Genomic DNA, 21031 nt, shown 5'->3' with positions numbered 1-21031 from the left:
TGGATTATTTGGTTTTGAGTGTTGGGTTGTATCAGTTCTTTATGTATTTTAGACACGAGCCCTTTATTGGATATGTTATTTGCAAATACCTTCCCCATTCAGTAGGTTGTCTTTTAGTTTTGTTGGTTGTTTCCTTCCCTATGCAGAAACTTTTTATTTTGATGTAGACCCAATAGTTTATTTTTGCTTCTGTTTTCTTTGCCTCAGGAGACACATCTAGAAAGATATTGTTATGGCCAATGTCAGAGAAATTACTATCTGTGCTCCCTGCTAGGATTTTTATGGTTTCAGGCCTCACATTTAGGTCTTTAGTCCATTTTGAGTTTTTGTGGTGTATGATGTAAGAAAGTGGTCCAGTTTCATTCTTTTGCATGTAGCTGTTCAGTTTTCCCAATATCATTTGTTGAAGAGACTATCTTTTTCCCATTGTATATTCTTGTCTCCCTTTGTCGAAGATTAATTGACCAAGTAATTGTGGGTTTGCTTCTGGGCTTTCTATTCTGTTCTATTGATCTACGCATCTATTTTTGTGTGAGTAACATACTGTTTTGTTTAATACAGCTTTGTAATATAACTTGAAACCTGGAATTGTGATACTGCCAATCTTGTTTTCCTTTTTCAAGATTGCTTTGGCTATTTGGGTGGTTCCATACAAATTTTAGGATTGTTTGTTCTAGTTCTGTGAAAAATGCTGTTGGTACTTTGCTAGGGATTGCATTAAGTCTATAGATTGCTTTGGGTAGTATAGACAGTTTGACAGTATTTGTTCTTTCAATCCATAAGCATGGAATGTCTTCCTATTTCTTTGGGTCATCTTTAATTTCTTTCATCAATTTTTTATAGTTTTCAGAGTACAGGTCTTTTTAACTCTTTGGTTAAGTTTATTCTTAGGTATTTTATTATTTTTGTGATTATAAATGGGATTGTTTTCTTAATATCTCTTTCTGCTTTTTAGAAATGCAACAGATTTCTGTACATGGGGATTTTGTATTCTGTGATCTTACTGAATTCATTTATGAGTTCTAGTAGTTTTTTGGTGGAGTCCTTAGGGTTTTCTATATATAGTATCATCTCATCTGTGAATAGTGAAATTTTTTACTTCTTCCTTACCAATTTGGAAACATTTTATTTCTTCCCCGTATCTGATTGCTGTGGCTAGGACTTACAGTACTATGTTGAATAAAAGTAGTGAGAATGGGCATCCCTGTCTTGTTCCTGATCTTAGGGGAAAAGCTCTGTTTTTCACCATTGAGTATAAAACATTAGCTGTGGATTTTTCATATAAGGCCTTTATTATGTTGAGGTATGTTCCCTCTAAACCAACTTTGTTGAGGGTTTTTATCATGAATGGATATTGTACTCTGTCAAATGCTTTTTCTGCATCTATTGAAATGATCATATGGTTTTTATCCTTTCTCTTAATAATGTGATGTATCACACTGATTGATTTGCAAATGCTGAACCACCCTTGCATTCCAGGAATAAATCCCACTGATCATGGTGAATGATTTTTTGAATGTATTGTTGGATTTGTCTTGCTAATATTTTGTTGAGGATTTTTGCATCTATGTTCATCAGAGATATTGGCCTGTAGTTCTTTTTTGTTGTTGTGTCTTTAACTGGTTTTGGAATCAGGATAATGCTTACCTATTAGAATGAATTCGGAAGTTTTCCTTCCTATGCTATTTTTTAGAAAAGTTTGAGAAGAACAGGTATTAGCTCTTCTTTAAATATATGATAGAATTCACCTGTGAAGACATCTGGACTTTTTTTGTTGGGAGTTTTTTGATTACTGATTCAATTTCATTGCTGGTAATTGGTCCGTTCAAATTTTCTATTTCTTCCTGTTCAGTTTCGGTAAGTTTTACGTTTCTAGGAATTTACCCATCTCTTCTAGGTTGTCCAGTTTGTTGGCATATAATTTTTCACAATTCTTTTATAATCCTTTTTCTGTGGGGTCAGTTGTTATTTCTCCTCTTTTTGTTTCTGATTTTGTTTATTTGAGTCCTTTTTTTTTTTGGATCAGTCTGGCTAGAGATTTATCAATTTTGTTTATCTGTTCAAAGAACCAATCCTGATTTCATTGATCCATTCTATTTTTTTTTTTAGTCTCAATATCATTTATTTCTGCTCTAATCATTATTTCCTTCCTTCTGCTGTATTTGGGTTTTGTTCATCTTTCTTCTAGCTCTTTTAGGTGTAAGCTTAGGTTGTTTGAGATTTTTCTTGTTTCTGGAGGTAGACCTGTGTTGCTATACACTTCCCTCTTAGAATCACTTTTGCTGCGTCTCAAAGATTTTGGATCATTGTGTTTTCATTTTCATTTGTCTCCATGTATTTTTTTATTTCTTCTTTGATTTCTTGGTTGATCCATTCACTGTTTAGTAGCATGTTATTTAACCTCCATGTAGATGTGGTCTTTCCAGATTTTTTCTTTTAAGCCTAAACAAATAGTGTATATTCAAGCCCCAGACTCATGTGAAGTTGGGTCAATGGTTTTTAGGCCTGAGGGGTCTTCTACCTTAATTAAGACTCAGATTCTTTTTTTTTTTTTTTTTTTTTAAAGATTTTATTTATTTATTTGAGAGAGAGAATGAGATAGAGCATGAGAGGGGGGAGGGTCAGAGGGAGAAGCAGACTCGATCCCGGGACTCCAGGATCATGACCTGAGCTGAAGGCAGTCGCTTAACCAACTGAGCCACCCAGGCGCCTGAGACTCAGATTCTTAATATTTAAAACTGGCATAATAAAAACTGCTTACAGGATGTTTTAAGGATTTGACACACAGTTGATACATAGCAGGTGTTCAATAAAAGAGCTTCCTTCTCCATTCTTAATCCTCAAACCTCAATTAAAAAGCTTCTTTTGCTTATGCTAATTTTTTCATTCAGAAATAGCATTTCTCTTCAGCATAATTTTTCATGCATCTCTTAAGATAGATTTTCACATTCTGTTAATTCTCTATAAACTAACATCATTTAAGACACTGGATCTTAGACTCGCTAGCTGCCTTGATTTATTTCTATATGTTTCATGTGTCTTTCTAAATTCAGTTCTTTGAAGACAAGAACAGTGGGCACATAATTTATGCTCAACATGCTCTGAGAAATGAAAAAGTCCTCTCACAAGACAAAGAGTAGTACACATGTGTGTAGGTGGCTGATCACCAACTGAGAGCACAAAGGGGACATGTGATTGCTGCCAGGGGAAACAGAGAGGTGGTCAGGTGAAAAATACAGATATATATGTGTGTGTGTATATATACACACACACATACATACACACACACACACACACACATATATATATAAAATCATATACTGTATGTAACACAGTATATAAACAAATCAATCATAAACTTATAAAATATGTACTGATTTTATCATTTTCCCTACAGTAGGCACTAGGTAAAACACTTAAAGAATAAGTGTTCACTGGAAATATATCCCGTAATCATAGTATATTTAAACAAGATTTATAGATCAAAACATTCAACTCACAGTATAACAGTATCTTCCTTTGAGGTAATACAAAAAGGGTTCTTCAGGTAAAAATTGGATTGCTTTATCTAGATGTTCCTGAAAAAAAATCCAAAACAAATACCATCACTCAGATTCCAGGCAGCGTTGAATGGAAGTGTGCCTAGTAAGTTCAAAGGGGTTTTACAGTGTTATTTGGTTCTCCTCCTCAATCCCTATCATTAATACAAGTAAGTCTTACCAATAATTCAATTATCAGGAATGACTGCTCACAAGTAGAACCAGATTGTGACTATGATTTAATTAAACTATGGATAATTTAAAGGCAAATGTCACTATAAAAATAGAAAACATCTGAGTGACATTTTTGTCTTCCCATGCCTTGCCTAGCTAATACTTACTATTAGGAAGCATGTTTGCAAATATCAAGTGATGGGGATATAATGGGGGAAAGAATAGCAGAGCTAGGTGGTGGAGGAATCTACTCCCCTGACATTATTATAATTGTTATAGGGAGTTGGAAGGCAAACTCTGACCATTTATATTGAGCTATCAAAGCTAGAGGTACATTATAAATGATGCACATATACATTATTTATTTTATTCACTTATCATGTTAAGTTTAAGTCTTAGATTGGATTCTACTCCTCCCACCAAATCAATATGCAAGAAGTGTTAACTAATTAGTTCCAGTCATGTTGATGATGTTGGTGAGTTCATGACCAAAAGACTAATCCTCAGTCTTTGAAAAAGTAATACTCATCTACTATGTGACTTCTTTCAAGATCCAGAATAATAATAATCCTCAATCTCCCATATACTTTCATTCTTTTTCGCACAGTACGATGAAAAAACTGTCACTTTATTTAAATAAAAAAGATAAATTCCTTAAGATTAATTCATTGAATAATTTGATTTATATCTTTTAAGGGAACATATAGCTACATTAAAATATTTTTAATATCAAGAAATACCTTGAAGCGATGTCCATAGTTGATTTTGTTTTGTAAGCCCTCAAACTCAGATACATAGCCACACAAAACCGCATACCTGAAAAGGGTAAAAACAGTGGATAGCGTGTGAACTTTTAATCAAATACCACCAAATGTAACATTTTAAAAATATCTCTAAAGCATTCATTAATATTTGAGAAAAGTAGTCATATAGATGCAAGGGCCCTAAAAATAAAAAACACCTGACATGGACATGAGGCCAGTTTCCTCACCTATAACTGGGGAGACTAACACCATCTATCTCACATGTATGTCGTGAGGGCAAAACACCCAAAACACATAAGTGTTTAAACTACTACCCGGCACATAGTGAGTTCCAAGAAATATGAGCTTCTGCTATCACCATCATCAACAGCAAAGTCACAAAGAGGCTCTCTGAAAAAGTCTAGTCACACAAGTAATAAATTGAAAAATATATTGTATCATGATATCCCTATTCCTCCTTAATAAAAAGAAAAAGAAAAATTTCACAGCCTCCCTTAATGTCATTTGAAAACAAAAATAAATATCATGACTAAAACAATGTCAAAGGTAATTTCAGAATACACTTTTCCAAAAAATTCCCCATGACCTTCAATCTTTCCTTGGAAACACTGCATATTAGAATAGCGCATCCCATTAATTGTTTACTTCCCCCCCCCCCACGGGGAATACAAAAGTTACATCAATAATTATCTGACATAAATTGGGTGCAATATTTGTTCAGCAATTTGCTCACTCCAAAATCTGGGGATATATTACTTTTTATATCCAGAATGTTTCTGTCTGTGCAAAATCTCCAGAGTATTTCAGAGTGTTTCTGTCTGAGGCAAAATATTCATTTACCTAAATATTTCAAGAGTAAGTATTAATTTTTACTTGCATTGTCATAACTGAAATGAAAGATGTAATTTTGGGTATTTATCTCAATCATTTCTGTGGATAAGCATAACTTTCAAGTACAAAAATGACGTGAACGATTTTCTTAATTTGGAACAGTAAGACCCTTCCTGAACACAAAAGATCACATAATTCACACAACTTACGACAACCAATAAAATAGTCACTTTTCAGTTATGACTTGTTTGACCTCTGAATTTTCAGTTTCTGTATAATCAACCAAATCTGCTAGAGTAGAAACAAGAATGATGACTAAACCAACCTATCAAAAGTGATCTGAGAACTTAACTAGGTTAGGAGATACTACTACTCACAAATTCCATAATCAGACTACATTACACATACATCTCTGCACCCACCAGAGATCGAGCATGTAGGAAAAGATGACTGGAAAAAGACTCATGAGTTTCCTTGTAAAACTGCTATTGTCACCTCCAGCCTCACCATGTTCTTTTGAAATGCTCTCTGTCATTTTGTTCTATCATTCCTCCCGGGGAGTTCCAGAAAGTGGAGCAAAATTCCATACAACTACTTCCCCAAATTCTCCCATTTTTGTTATGGGCATTATCATTTTCTGATGCATTTGGACTTAAAACCTTAGGCCGCTTTTTAAAAAAATAAGCTTTTATTTTAAAATAGCCTGAGATTGCAAAGATGTTACAGAGAGTTCCCATATACCCACATTGGGTTTTCCCTACTGTTTACATCTTACATTACTAGAGTACATTTATCACAAGTGTACCAATACCGTCAAACAATACTGATACATAATTTTTACAATGTACCAATATTAGTACATTATTATTAACTAAACTCCATGCTTTATTCAAATTCTTGTCTGTTTTTCCCTAAGTTAAATGTTGACACTTTTCTCTCCATCCCTCCTTCCACATTTATCCCTATTAATTCACACATGTGAAAATCTTTTGAATTACTATTGTCATTCGTCATACATCCTCTTCCTCCTAGTTCTGTGTTACTTGCAACTTTTATAAACATACCTATTATATCTTTACCCACTGACAAAATTACGGAACACTCTAGTGTCTAAGATACAGATCTGAAACCCTAGACTCACCTCCAGCTTGACAATGATGTTGCCAACAGTTATTCTGTTGAATAGCTGAGGCTTGAACCCTTTTCTCTATGTGGGTAACACAGAGGCTTGCCCACATTTTTACATCTTGTCCACAAGAATGTTATTGGTAAACTTACATGAATGCCTTGCTTAAATCCAGATATACTAGCTCAATTTCCCTACTCTACATGCTGGCAAAGAAATAAAAAACAAATCATGTCACATTTTTAGAAAAATCTGAAGGATCTATTTGAACTTTCTAATCCAGAGATTTATAGAACAACTCAAATATCTGTGCTGGAATCAAAAGAAAAGAATGTATGTTCACTGATGTGGAGCGGTGGGATCCATTATCTACTGATGCTAAACGCCAGCGTCAGATGACTTCGTGCGCAGCATTAGCACAGACACCGCTCTGTCAGCAAACTCTCTTCCAGCTACTCTGAGTGAGGACAAAAGGGAAAAAAAACCCTAGGACTTATGAATACCATTATATGAAATATGAGTATTTCCCTTATAAATAATCAGTCTTAATGCTTTTCATAATCTTTTTTGAAGTCTGTTTCTTTCTTTTCTTTTTTTTTCTGAGCTGAGATCAAGTATCGGATGCTAAACCGACCGAGCCACCCAGGCACCCCTTGAAGTCTGTTTCTTTAAAGTCTAAAATATTGTCTATCTTCCTACATATCCTAAGTTCCAAGTTCATCTGACCACTTTTTCTCAAAGGATCATCACTTCTTTTCTGGCGATCAGTTCCACTTATGTCTCTGTGTATCTCAGTGTTTTTGTTCTTTTATGCTGTTCATCTTTAAACATGTAATTTAAAATTTTATTTTGTGAACCATCTCAAGTGGACCGGAACTCTGAAGAACGTTAATTCACAATATGGTCTATTACCTCCACCTAGAGGTCATTCTCACCATACAGGCTTTGACAAAAATTCTGATTTTCTTTGCATTGATATTGAATATATCTTTAATAAATGACCAACATTCTTGTTTTAACAACTACTAAAATAACCCCATTAGTTTCCCTGCATACTTCTGATTCAGCACAAATGCTATTTATACTGTGGGAAAGCAGTGGGAAAATAATGTAATAGAAAAAATACTGAGTAAGAATAAAAGATCTGGTTTTTGTTTTTCTATTTATTGTGTGACTCTTGCATACTAATCAGCATATTCCCCCCATACACCCCCTAGACACACTACCTTATCTATAAAATGGAAACAGGTTATTCTGTGACTCATGTGCTGTAAGGCATGTGGATATAATTTGTGAACAGTAGAGCACAACAAATATGTAAGACATGATTTGTAATTAAGGTCAGGCCTATTGTGCTAACAAACTGTAAATCCACAGTGACTTTACTCTCTTGGTTCTAGAAGTATTTTAGGCTGGGTACAACAAAAACAACAGAATTTGTAGCAAACATTTTAGGCTTTGGGGTCAGATAGTCAAGGTCGCAACTATTCAGCCTCATTGCTATGCACAAATGCACAGGTGTGGCTGGGCACCAATAAAACTACAAAAATAGGCAGTTGGCCCCGGACCGTAGTTTGTCATTTATGCTGAATGAATGAGAAAATGTCTTAACATCCTGAAAAAGATTTTTTAATGATATTTTACTACAATTAATCATGGAATCAGTTAAGCTAAATTTTAACCACTGCTTCTCAAGTCAAAGTTTTAATTTCTCTTTTATCATTACCCTAAACCTCTACTATGTAACTGAATGAAAACTCTTGTATTCACTACATACATTATAATACATTCTAAGAACTAAGATAAAATTGACATTTGAATTTATTAAATTTTATCAACTGAATAGATTTTAACATTCTTTTTTAATTTAAAACTGATACTGAATAAGAGATCATGTGCAACACAACTGGATCATTACTGTGTGTGTGTGTGTGTGTATATATAAGATTTAAACTTGGAGTCAAATACCATAGTTGTAAACAAGGCAATCCATTCACAACAAAAAGTGAAAGAAGATGAACAAAAGAAAAGTAGCCAGACTAGCGTACGACAGACTGGGTAGCCTACTAGGGCAGAGTTATGTATAATTTCTTCCTACAAGATAGATTTCAAGGTACTTATGAAGCCCCCAGAGAAGACACAACATTGTTCCTCTATGAAAATTTGAAGCTTACACAGATAAATGCCCTCAAACTAAGGATTGAAGTCCACTGTACATTTTAAATGTGATTCTTCATGGATGCAGATCTATGTGTGGGAGAAGGAAGAGGACAACAGAGGAAGAGCAATGCAGTGGGAGGGGGAGGATGTGGAGGAGGAGGAGGAGCTCAGAGTTAAGAGTAGGGCTTGGGGGTTCTTTCTGCATCTAAACCTGGCCAACCAGCTCCCAAACAGCTCCAGTATCAAAGGAGATGAAGAGCGTGTGGCTTATCAGTACAAATTCATTAGTTACGACTAAAAGTGGAAGAACAGAAGTACCTTAATGCATACATATGTTAATTTATTAATACTAATGTGCAAATTAGATGGGAAGGTATATTTGGCTATATAAATAATAGCCAAGACCCTTGCATACTGGGAAAATGATCTTAAAGATATGTACCAGGATGTTAACTGCAAAACTGCCTTTCTCCTAGAGTTGTGGCAGAGGTACCAGGGGCATAGAACAATACTTTATTAGGTGCTCCAGTTCCTAAAGCAAGATGCTCTATTGCCAGTACATGACATGCTAAGGAAATGATTCACAGGTTCTGCCAGGCTCAGCCCTTCACCCTTCCCCACGCTATAGTAAGGAAAGTAAAGAAGGATTCCTGTGGATAGCATTGTTAGGGGACTGTGGGTTCTACCTCCCACCTTCTCATGGGAGGGGGCAGGAGGGAGGTTTGCGCCTCATCTTAAGCCAAGTGAGGGCAGATCGAAAGACTTGATTTATTTTGGCCCGTGTCCCTTAGGGGACTCCGAACCAGAGAAGCTTTAAGATGAGCATGTGAGTGGAGCTCCCCCTGCTGGTGGCAGAGTAAAGAAACAGGTCTGCTTTGGGAAAATGGTTTGCATTTCAGAGTTAGCTGGTGGAATGAAAACGAATTTCCTATCGGGCAAATGCGGACCTGCAGAAAGGAAGCCATTTTGAGAGAGACTTTTGCCTAAAGTGCTCCAGAAGAATAAAAATAATCCCGAAGAGAGGTAGATTTCTGGAAGCCTAGGTCTGAGAGAAGGGTCACAAATTAACTTATTATTGTTATCTTCCTAGCACCTGAAGTACCAGTATTGCTGTAAGGAACTAAAAGATGTAAAAATGCAACCACAGGGGCGCCTGGGTGGCTCGGCTGGTTGTGTCTGCTTTTGGCTTAGGTTGTGATGATGCCCGCACTGGGCTTCCTGCTCAGCGGGGAGTCTGCTTCTCCCTCTGCCCCTCACCCGGCTCATGCTCTCTTTCTCTCTTAAATAAATAAATAAAATCTTTAAAAAAAATGCAACCACAGAGTGTTAATTTAAAACAATATATTTCTTCTTATTTGTGTTTTATAATTTTAAACATACAAAGGATCCAAAACAAAACATATTCAAGAATAATTTCGTTTCCCCAAGGATATTCACCTACCCCACGAATTAAATTCCCTTTGAGCTTTCTTATATTATATTTCTTATATTAAAAGTGGCTTCTCTTTGACCTGTAGAATTTGTACACATGGACTCATTAAGGTATAAGAAATGAGTGACATGCTTTTATTCTTTGAAGCATTCTTCCAACATTTCATTTAGGAACGTGGTATCACTTCAGTATTTGTTTCCAAACAAAACGTTAAATTATATTTAATTAGAATTTATCATGTTCAAAGGCGCTGCACTTGGTAGATTCACTTATGAAATTTTCAGTGAATATATTTAAAATGTACATACTACAAAATACATAAGAATAAGAACAGTTACTGTGCTATCTACTAAATATATTTCTCAGTGAATGTGACAGGTAAAATGAGTCAATAATACCTTAAAAATCAATTGTAACTTATACAGAGGTATATGAGAATTTTAAAAGACTGCGTAAGTTCTATGTACTTACCACAGATGACAATGTCCATTCGTGGGTGCTGTAGTGATCGCTCTTTCCCCTAAAGTCTTGCCTGAAAGACAAATGTTCTTACATTTAGTACCTTCATGCAAGTTGGTGGGAGGTGAATTACTGAATTAAGTCAGTGGTTCCCAAAATATGGTCCCCAAAGCAGAAGCATCACCTGGGAACTTGTTAGAAAAGCAAATATGGGGCTACAAGGGAGACCCATTTCCTAACAAAGTCTGGGCTCAACAATCTGTTTTAACTAGCCTCTAGAGATTCTGCAGTATGCTCAAGTTTTAAGCTCACTGGATTAAGTGATGTAACCAAGTGCAGGAAAAGTCATTCAATCATTATTTGAAAGCATTAATAAAGACTGTTCTGTAAAAAAAAAAAAAGGCTGTTCTGTAATTAACCAACATTTACTGCGTGCCTTCTAAGTGCCACATCATAACCTCTGGGAATAAAAAGTCAAATTAAGACACAGTTTTTGACTTCCAAGGGTTCACATTTCAGTAGAAAGCAGGTATAGAAGCAAACAAAATGCATGCAAAAACTAAAAGCGAGATGAAGAAAGAGAGAGCAAGGCAGAGAACAGAGTAACTAAGTCCATCTAAAGAAAAGCCTTCCCAGAGAAGTGCCTATCTAATCATGCACAACAATGAACAGGCTCTGTACATAAATAATCGTCCCAAATCATTTCCCTTAGTTTTAGGATAACTTTTCATAAGGTCGTAATTACTTTGGATAGGTTTGTCTATTGGCCTGAAAAGTCAAAATGCTTGCAACAAAACTGAGCAACATTCTGAAAATTTTTTTCAAAAATGTGCTGCTTTGTCTTATACCATCTCCTTTTACCCTGCTCCACATTTTTGTTGTTGTTGCCTTGAAGAGAATATCCAGTGATCTGCAAAATGCTCTTCTAAATAAGTGGATGAGATAATCTTTATAAATAAGGATATTTTATTCTAAAATTATTCTATTTGTGAATTTGTTATGGCAGAACACTCTGTATTTTATAGCTCTATCCATTAAGAGAACCATCCTGTGTAGAAATCTACCTAAACTGGAAAAAATTAAGAAGTGAAGTGTTTTATGGCACTAAATTCATATCTTTCAATATTTACCATGAATGTAAATGGGCTAAATGCCCCCCAAAAAGACATAGGGTATCAGATTGGATAAAAAAATAAGACCCATTGATATGCTGTCTGCAAGAGACTCATTCTAGACCCAAAGACACCTCCAGATTGAAAGTGAGGGTGTGGAAAACAATTTACCATACTAATGGACATCAAAAGAAAGCTGGGGTGGCAATCCTTATATCAGACAAATTAGATTTTAAATCAAAGACTATAATAAGAGATGAGGAAGGACACTACATCATACTTAAAGTAGATCTAACAATTGTAAATATCTATGCCCCTAACATGGGAGCAGCCAATTATATAAGCCAATTAATAACAAAATCAAAGAAACACACCAACAACAATACAATAATAGTAGGGGACTTTAACACCCCCCTCACTGAAATGGACAGATCATCTAAGCAAAAGATCAACAAGGAAATAAAGGCTTTAAATGACACACTGGACCAAATGGACTTCACAGGTATATTCAGAACATTCCAACGCAAAGCAACAGAATACACATTCTTCTCTAGTGCCCATGGAACATTCTCCAGAATAGATCACATCCTAGGTCACAAATCAGGTCTCAACCAGTATCAAAAGATTGGGATCATTCCCTGCATATTTTCGGACCAAAATGCTTTGAAACTAGAACTCAATCACAAGAGGAAAGTCGGAAAGAACTCAAATACATGGAGGCTAAAGAGCATCCTACTAAAGAATGAATGGGTCAACCAGGAAATTCAAGAAGAATTGAAAAAAATCATGGACACAAATGAAAATGAAAACACAACTGTTCAAAATCTTTGGGATGCAGCAAAGATGGTCCTAAGAGGAAAGTATATAGCAATACAAGCCTTTCTCAAGAAACAAGAAAGGTCTCAAATACACAACCTAACCCTACACCTAAAGGAGCTGGAGAAAGAACAGCAAATAAAGCCTAAACCCAACAGGAGAAGAGAAATAATAAAGATCAGAGCAGAAATCAATGAAATAGAAACCAAAAGAACAGTAGAACAGATCAACAAAACTAGGAGCTGGTTCTTTGAAAGAATTAATAAGATTGATAAACCCCTGGCCAGACTTATCAAAAAGAAAAGAGAAACGACCCAAATAAAAAAAGTCATGAATGAAAGAGGAAAGATCACAACCAACACCAAAGAAATACAAACAATTATAAGAACATATTATGAGCAACTATATGCCAGCCAATTAGATAATCTGGAAGAAATGGATGCATTCCTAGAGATGTATAAACTACCAAAACTGAACCAGGAAGAAATAGAAAACCTGAACAGACCCATAACCACTAAGGAAATTGAAGCAGTAATCAAACACCTCCCAACAAACAAGAGCCCAGGGCCAGATGCCTTCCCAGGGGAATTCTACCAAATACCATTTAAAGAAGAATTAATACCTATTCTTCTGAAACTGTTCCAAAAAATGGAAATGGAAGGAAAACTTCCAAACTATTTTATGAGACCAGCATTACCTTGATCCCAAAACCAGACAAAGACCCCATCAAAAAGGAGAATTACAGACCAATATCCCTGATGAACATGGATGTGAAAATTCTCACCAAAATACTAGCCAATAGGATCCAACAGTACATTAAAAGGATTATTCACCACGACCAAGTGGGATTTATCCCTGGGCTGCAAGGTTGGTTCAACATCCGCAAATCAATCAATGTGATACATTAATAAAAGAAAGAACAAGAACCATATGATCCTCTCAGTAGATGCAGAAAAGGCATTTGACAAAGTACAGCATCCTTTCTTGATTAAAACTCTTCACAGTGTAGGGATAGAGGGTACATACCTCAATATCATAAAAGCCATCTATGAAAAACCTACAGCAAATATCATTCTCAATGGGGAAAAACTGAAAGCATTCCCCCTAAGGTCAGGAACATGGCAGGGATGTCCACTATCACCACTGCTATTCAACATAGTATTAGAAGTCCTAGCCACAGCAATCAGACAACAAAAAGAAATAAAAGGCAACCGAATTGGCAAAGGAGAAGTCAAACTCTCACTCTTTGCAGACGATATGATACTTTATGTGGAAAACCCTAAAGACTCCACCCCAAAACTGCTAGCACTCATACAGGAATTCAGTAAAGTGGCAGGATATAAAATCAATGCACGGAAATCAGTTGCATTTCTATACACCAACAACAAGACAGAAGACAGAGAAATTAAGGAGTCGATCCCATTTACAATTGCACCCAAAACCATAAGATACCTAGGAATAAATCTAACCAAAGAGGCAAAGAATCTGTACTCAGAAACTATAGAATATTCATGAAAGAAATTGAGGAAGACACAAAGAAATGGAAAAACGTTCCATGCTCATGGACTGGAAGAACAAATATTGTGAAGATGTCAATGCTATCTAGAGCAATCTACACATTTAATGCAATCCTTATCAAAATATCATCCACTTTTTTCAAAGAAATGGAACAAATAATCCTAAAATTTGTATGGAACCAGAAACAACCCCAAATAGCCAGAAGAATTTTGAAAAAGAAAAGCAAAGCTGGTGGCATCACAATTCCAGACTTCAAGCTCTATTACAAAGCTGTAATCATCAAAACAGTATAGTATTGGCACAAAAACAGACACATAGATCAATGGAACAGAATAGAGAGCCCAGAAATGGACCCTCAACTCTATGGCCAACTAATCTTCGACAAAGCAGGAAAGAATGTCCAATGGAAAAAAGACAGTCTCTTCAACAAATGGTGTTGGGAAAATTGGACAGCCACATGCAGAAGAATGAAACTGGGCCATTTCCTTACACCACACACAAAAGTAGACTCAAAATGGATGAAAGACCTAAATGTGAGACAGGAATCCATCAAAATCCTAGAGGAGAACACAGGCAGCAACCTCTTTGACCTCAGCCGCAGCAACTTCTTCCTAGAAACATTGCCAAAGGCAAGGGAAGCAAGGGCAAAAATGAACTATTGGGACTTCATCAAGATAAAAAGCTTTTGCACAGCAAAGGAAACAGTCGACAAAACCAAAAGACAACTGACAGAATGGGAGAAGATATTTGCAAATGACATATCAGATAAAGGGCTAGTATCCAAAATCTATAAAGAACTTATCAAACTCAACACCCACAGAACAAATAACACAATCAAGAAATGCGCAGAAGACATGAACAGACATTTTTCCAAAGAAGACATCCAAATGGCCAACAGACACATGAAAAAGTGCTCAACATCGCTCGGCATCAGGGAAATCCAAATCAAAACCTCAATGAGATACCACCTCACACCAGTCAGAATGGCTAAAATTAACAAGTCAGGAAATGACAGATGTTGGCGAGGATGTGGAGAAGGGGGAACCCTCCTACACCGTTGGTGGGAATGCAAGCTGGTGCAGCCACTCTGGAAAACAATATGGAGGTTCCTCAAAAAGTTGAAAATAGAGCTACCCTACAACCCAGCAATTGCTCTACTGGGTATTTACTCCAAAGATACAAATGTAGTGATCCGAAGGGGTATGTGCACCCCAATGTTTATAGCAGCCATGTCCACAATAGCCAAACTGTGGAAAGAGCCAAGATGTCCATCAACAGAGGAATGGATAAAGAAGATGTGGTATATGTATACAATGGAATATTATGCAGCCATCAAAAAACCCCGAAATCTTTCCATTTGTAATGATGTGGATGGAACTAGAAGGTATTATGCTAAGCGAAACAAGTCAATCAGAGAAAGACATGTATCATATGATTTCACTGATATGAGGAATTCTTAATCTCAGGAAACAAACTGAGGGTTGCTGGAGTGGTGGGGGGTGGGAGGGATGGGGTGCCTGGGTGACGGACATTGGGGAGGGTATGTGCTATGGTGAGTGCTGTGAATTGTGTAAGACTGATGAATCACAGACCTGTACCTCTGAAACAAAAAATACATTATATGTTTAAAAAAAAAAAAGAAGATAGTAGGAAGGGAAAAATGAAGGGGGGGAATCAGAGGGGGAGACGAACTATAAGAGACTATGGATTTCTGAGAAATAAACGAGGGTTTTAGAAGGGCGGGGGTGGGGGGATGGGTTAGCCTGGTGATGGGTATTGGAGAGGGCATGTTCTGCATGGAACACTGGGTGTTATATGCAAACAATGAATCATGGAACACTACATCAAAAACTAATGATGTACTGTGTGGTGATTAACATAACATAATAACATAAAATTTAAAAATAAATAAATAAATTAGCTCATAGAGCCTATTAATAAGATAACAAAAAAAAGTGAAGTGTTTTAATACTAACTGACATTATATCGTACACATATATTAAAAGAGTAATCTTTAAATAAATGATTGAAAAACATAATTTTAAACATACATTTAAATATAAGAAACAAAATCAATATTTTAGCTACTTGGCCAAATGAACAAAAATAGCTTTGGGTGCACTCTCTCGAGCCTAAAACAGACAGTCCATTACCCTGAGACTATAAAAGGAAGCTGGGGAGCATGCAGCCTCACCCATGCACCAGAAGTCTGAAAGGAAAGCTGTTTCCTTTACAACACTGTACTTTGTGGTCTATTTGAGGCACTTGTATTGATCATTTAATTCTGGAAAGTATAATAATGTTCCTTTAGATATAGGATTCATATTTTATTTGGAATACAAATTAAGATCAGAGTACTTCAAAAGATGTGCTGCATAATGCTCCACTCCAGCATGAGTACCCTGAAAGAATTCTGCACTCCTCAGCGATCACATCTTCTTCCCCTGGCATAACAATTTTATTTTTCACTTTTATTTTTTTTTAAAGATTTTATTTATTTAAATGACAGAGAGAAAGCACAAGTAGGCAGAGCGGCAGGCAGAGGGAGAGGGAGAAGCAGGCTCCCCGCTGAGCAGGGAGCCCGAAGCGGGACTCGATTCCAGGACCCTGAGATCATGACCTGAGCCAAAGGCAGACGCTTAACTGACTGAGCCACCCAGGTGCCATCCCCCCACTCTTTTTTTTTAAAGAATTTTAAATATGCTATTATGGGGAATAATATTTCGCACTTCCTCCTCCCTCATGCTGAGTTCCAGTGTCCTCCAACACTGGGCTCAGCTCGAACCTATTTTTGTCATCACCTTTCCCAAGCACTTACTACCAGAACCCTGAGGTATGATGGGCTGTCTCTATGTTGATCTTTCTAGCAAGTTCCTTGGTGTAGAATCATCTTAATCACCTTCACCTCCCTCCTCTCTCCCTTCTCTCCTTCCCTCCACCCCTCATTTTAACATTGTTCCTGGACACGGTAATTTCAAATAAATATTTCTTAAATGGAGAGGAAAAATAATTATTTTTTAATATATTTCAATATATGAATGAATGCTTCTGAGGCTTTCACTCCTTTTTCTTGACATCTAAACGTTTCTCTCTTTTTTAAATAGATCCTATTCCAATCTACGCTCCATTTTTGTCCCCCAATTTCCTCCAGCCTATTTCTTTTTCCATTTTTACCACCTCATACATTAACTCAATTACAATTCTACTCCATTTAAAAATAGAGATCCCCAGTAATTTCACCTCTGTGAGACTCTTACTTCCCAAAGCCTTCTCTTCATCAGCCCCCAGCCCCTGCCTTCAAATCCTTGGTGTTATCACCCTTAATGTCCCATATTCTCCTTTCCTCACAATGGATTTCCGTCTGTTTCTTTATATGTATGGTTCTTTCAATAATACTGCTTCCCCACAAAGCCATCAGCTCGTGTAGAGGCTGAGAACATGTGATTTTTTTTTTTAAAGATTTTATTTATTTATTTGACAGAGAGAGAGACAGTGAGAGAGGGAACACAAGCAGGGGGAGTGGGAGAGGGAGAAGCACGCTTCCTGCCGAGCAGGGAGCCCCATGCGGGGCTCGATCCCAGGACCCTGGGATCATGACCTGAGCCGAAGGAAGACGCTTAACGACTGAGCCACCCAGGCACCCCAGAACATGTGATTTTGTTATCATTTCTACCTCCTATCACACACAGGAGGAGCCCTGATGCCCAGGATGCCTATGGGAAATAAAAGTAATATGGATGAATGTTGAAACAGTTTACATAGATATCCTGTGATTTTCTCAGTAGATACAAACATAAATCAGTTTTTTCTCTTTGTGCAAAAGTCACTGGGCAAGGAAATCTACAAGTGGAAGGAATGTAATTACAAGGAGTTTGGAGATACTACGTTCTTGGAAATAAAAATGACAGTGAACAAGACTGGAATGAGGTCTGTGGTATCATGTTTTGCTGTTTCTTCCTTATGCTATCTTAGAGAAAGAAAGCTTGGAAAAGAGGAGGTTTGGAATAAAAGAAGAATTAAAGAAGTTTTGATGTCAGATTACTATGCTGAAGCTCAGAGAAATGGCAGCTACGGGGCTTTTTGCAAGAAAGGGTTTTGATATTTAGTGAGAGTCAAGGTGAGATATATATAAAAGATTTGACATTCCAGCTGTTATACTTTTGTTGTTACTATGGAAAATTTCAAAAATATGCAAAAAAGTATAGAGGACAGTATAATAAACCACCATGTGCTGTATCCCTTAGCGTAAATGAGGATTGACTCAAGGCTAATCTTGTTTTATCAAGATGAATTTTGAAAAAAAGCATTGAACCCTGAGTAGCTATTTCTCTGTGGCACCTGAAGTTCTACCTTACAGGAATCAGGGAGGGTTATTTTAATTGTGCTGAAGACAACTATCCTCTGCCTCTTTTGCTCCTCAAATATTACCTCTGAATGTTTTGTCTGTCTGTGATTTTATAAACTTTAATATCTGAAATTTGAGTTTTTCAGTTGCTTATTCTTTCTTTCTTTTTAAAGATTTTATTTATTTATTTGACAGAGAGAGAGACAGCGAGAGGGGGAACACAAGCAGGGGGGAGCAGGAGAGGGAGAAGCAGGCTTCCTGTCGAGCAGGGAGCCCAATGTGGGGCTCGATCCCAGGACCCTAGGATCATGACCTGAGCCGAAGGCAGACGCTTAACCGACTGAGCCACCCAGGTGCCCCAGTTGCTTATTCTAATATGCTCCAACATTTTTAAAGAATATATACTTTAGTCCTAAAAAACCCTTTCTGTCCTTAGACTATGTATATTTTTCAGTACTAGGATATATTAAAATGGATTAAACATATTGGTTTTAGCTAAGACACTTTAATTAAAATTCATTAATGGGTTATTATACATAATGACTGTCTCTTGAGGATAGATTGTCACTTGAGGATAATCAATCTTTACAAAATACTTACCGATATTAGCATAATGTTTCTTTTCTTGTGTGTTAGTAGATAGCTCATACATGTCTCCGTAAGCACGAACTAACCGCCAAATAAACTCTATTTCATCTCTAAACTGAAAAGAAAAGATAGAACAATATATTAGATTAACTCAGTAACTTGACCAGACTATAAATGCTTTCCACTGCAACTTTTAAAAAATTAGGCAGGTGAACTGATATTTATGGATGACTGAATCTATTCATGTGCATACATTTTAAATTCAAATACTCATGGCTACAAAATGTGATTTAATATAGTGTTACATTTAGATCTTAAAACTAAGGAGTGTTACCCAGACATTAGCTCTACACCAACATATAAGAGAGAACTGATAGGTGCCAGAATCTGCGAGTTTTCCCTGGATTATAGTATCCTCTTTTTATTTTCCTTTCTAAGTTACCTACCTTCATTATAATGCCTCAGTGAGCATTAAAGATCACATATACTCAAGAGAGCAGTCACATTTTTTACCTACAAATATAATCATAATCCTTGTGTTTGGAGTTGCTAAATCCTTAGACAAAGGATTTAAGACTTAAATTGCTCATAGGAAAGAAAGATTGATTGCTCATTGGGATACTGAGAACTTTCTCCCTCCCTCCCTCCCTCCCTTCCTTCCTTCCTTCCCTATCTTCCCTTCTTTTCCTTCCTTCCTTCCTTTCCTTCTTTCTTTCTTTCTCTTTCGTGGTAGTAGTGGGAAGGATGGGCTTTCTCAATTCAGCCCAACGTTAAATGTTGAAAAATGACCATTAGTAGAAACACATTGAAACTGATGGCTGTTATTCTAATAACTCTAAGACAGTAAACTTAAAATGTAGCTTTTCCTGCCCCAACAGAAGCAGTAGGTCTTATTCTTTGTTATAAAGTACATATCAAATATGGCAAATTAATAATCAAATAAAAATAGATGTGTATAATCATACCTCTGGTTCTCATTTTCATGATCTTAGAGCCTAATAAACTCTTATAATTTACTTTTTAAAAGTTTCAGTTAGATTATAGAAAAATTTGCATCAACCATTTAGCTTGTGTAAACTGTAACACAATGTTACAGTCATAACATGAATAGGACAGCAGATTAAATTAAAAATTAAAACTATACAAACGTTATTGTCTCATATCTCTTACCTTTTCTTTGTGATCACAAAGTAGTTCAAAACTCTCCATTTTGCTACATTCATTCATACGTAAATTATCAGCCTTCTGAAGAAGGACATCTAAATTTAATTCCTCTATGTGTGTGTTAAATGCCTTAGCGACTGGAAAACTCTGTTCTTCTGTGTCAGTATTAGCTGTAATATACCTAAAATTCAGAAATAATAAATAATGATCAAATCTCTTGAAAGTTATATTATAATAGGCAGAGTGATTCTTTTAAAATACAAGCCAGTATGCTATGAATACAAGAACAGATAAGCGACTGATGAAATAAGAGGCCAGAAGCAGATCTGTATATATATAGAGCTGTGGTGCATGATGGAGTTGGCCTGTCAGATCACTGGGAAAGTAAGGGAATGGCCAGGAAAAAAATGGCTATTCCTATGGAAACAATGAAATTGAATCTCTACCATATAATATTATAAAAATAACTCTGGATGATATAAGGAATTAAGTGTTAAAAATAATTTTCTAAACTCTAAGTAGAAACTATAGGTGAATATCTTTCAGTCTTTGGAGCAAAAATTTTTCTTTTTTCTTTTTTAAGATTCTATTTTTTTTATTTGTCAGAGAGAGAGACAGAGCACAAACAGGAGGAACAGCAGGCAGAGGGAGAAGCAGGCTCCCTGCAGAGCAAGAAGCCTGATGTGGGACTTGATCCCAGGACCCTGGGATCATGACCTGAGCCGAAGGCAGACGCTTAACGGGCTGAGCCACCCAGGCATCCAGGAGCAAAAAATTTTCTTAACCAAGATAGGAAAGCATTAACTATAAATGATTAATTATGAATGACTAATCAGTTTAACTATATTAAAATGAAAAACTGCTGCTAATCAAAAGACAATTTCAAAAATATAAGAACACAAATTAAAAACCAGGAATGGATGTTTTGCAACACACCCACATGGAGAACATTGATGTCAAGAACACATAAATGCTTTCCTAAAATTAGGTAACAAAAGACGCA

At 36.3% G+C, this 21031-nt stretch overlaps 1 protein-coding gene across 3 annotated transcripts in view; it reads right to left on the bottom strand.

Annotated features, from left to right (window-relative positions):
* The window catches only part of RMDN2 (regulator of microtubule dynamics 2), an 83879-nt gene that overhangs the window by 23091 nt on the left and 39757 nt on the right, over positions 1-21031 (bottom strand). For all 3 annotated transcript variants that reach the window (XM_032410320.1, XM_032410318.1, XM_032410319.1), the window contains exons 3-7: positions 20035-20209; positions 18877-18979; positions 10498-10558; positions 4454-4529; positions 3501-3578 (exon numbers count right to left, since the gene is read on the bottom strand). In XM_032410320.1, coding sequence (XP_032266211.1) covers positions 3501-3578; positions 4454-4529; positions 10498-10558; positions 18877-18979; positions 20035-20209 — 493 coding nt within the window. The remainder of the gene's footprint in view (positions 1-3500; positions 3579-4453; positions 4530-10497; positions 10559-18876; positions 18980-20034; positions 20210-21031) is intronic.

This window comes from Phoca vitulina, unplaced genomic scaffold (genome assembly GCF_004348235.1).
Source record: "Phoca vitulina isolate PV1807 unplaced genomic scaffold, GSC_HSeal_1.0 scaffold12, whole genome shotgun sequence".
Taxonomy (NCBI): Eukaryota; Metazoa; Chordata; class Mammalia; order Carnivora; family Phocidae; genus Phoca; species Phoca vitulina.
The sequence above is the reverse complement of the archived record's forward strand: the minus strand, read 5'-3'. Positions and strand labels throughout refer to the sequence as shown.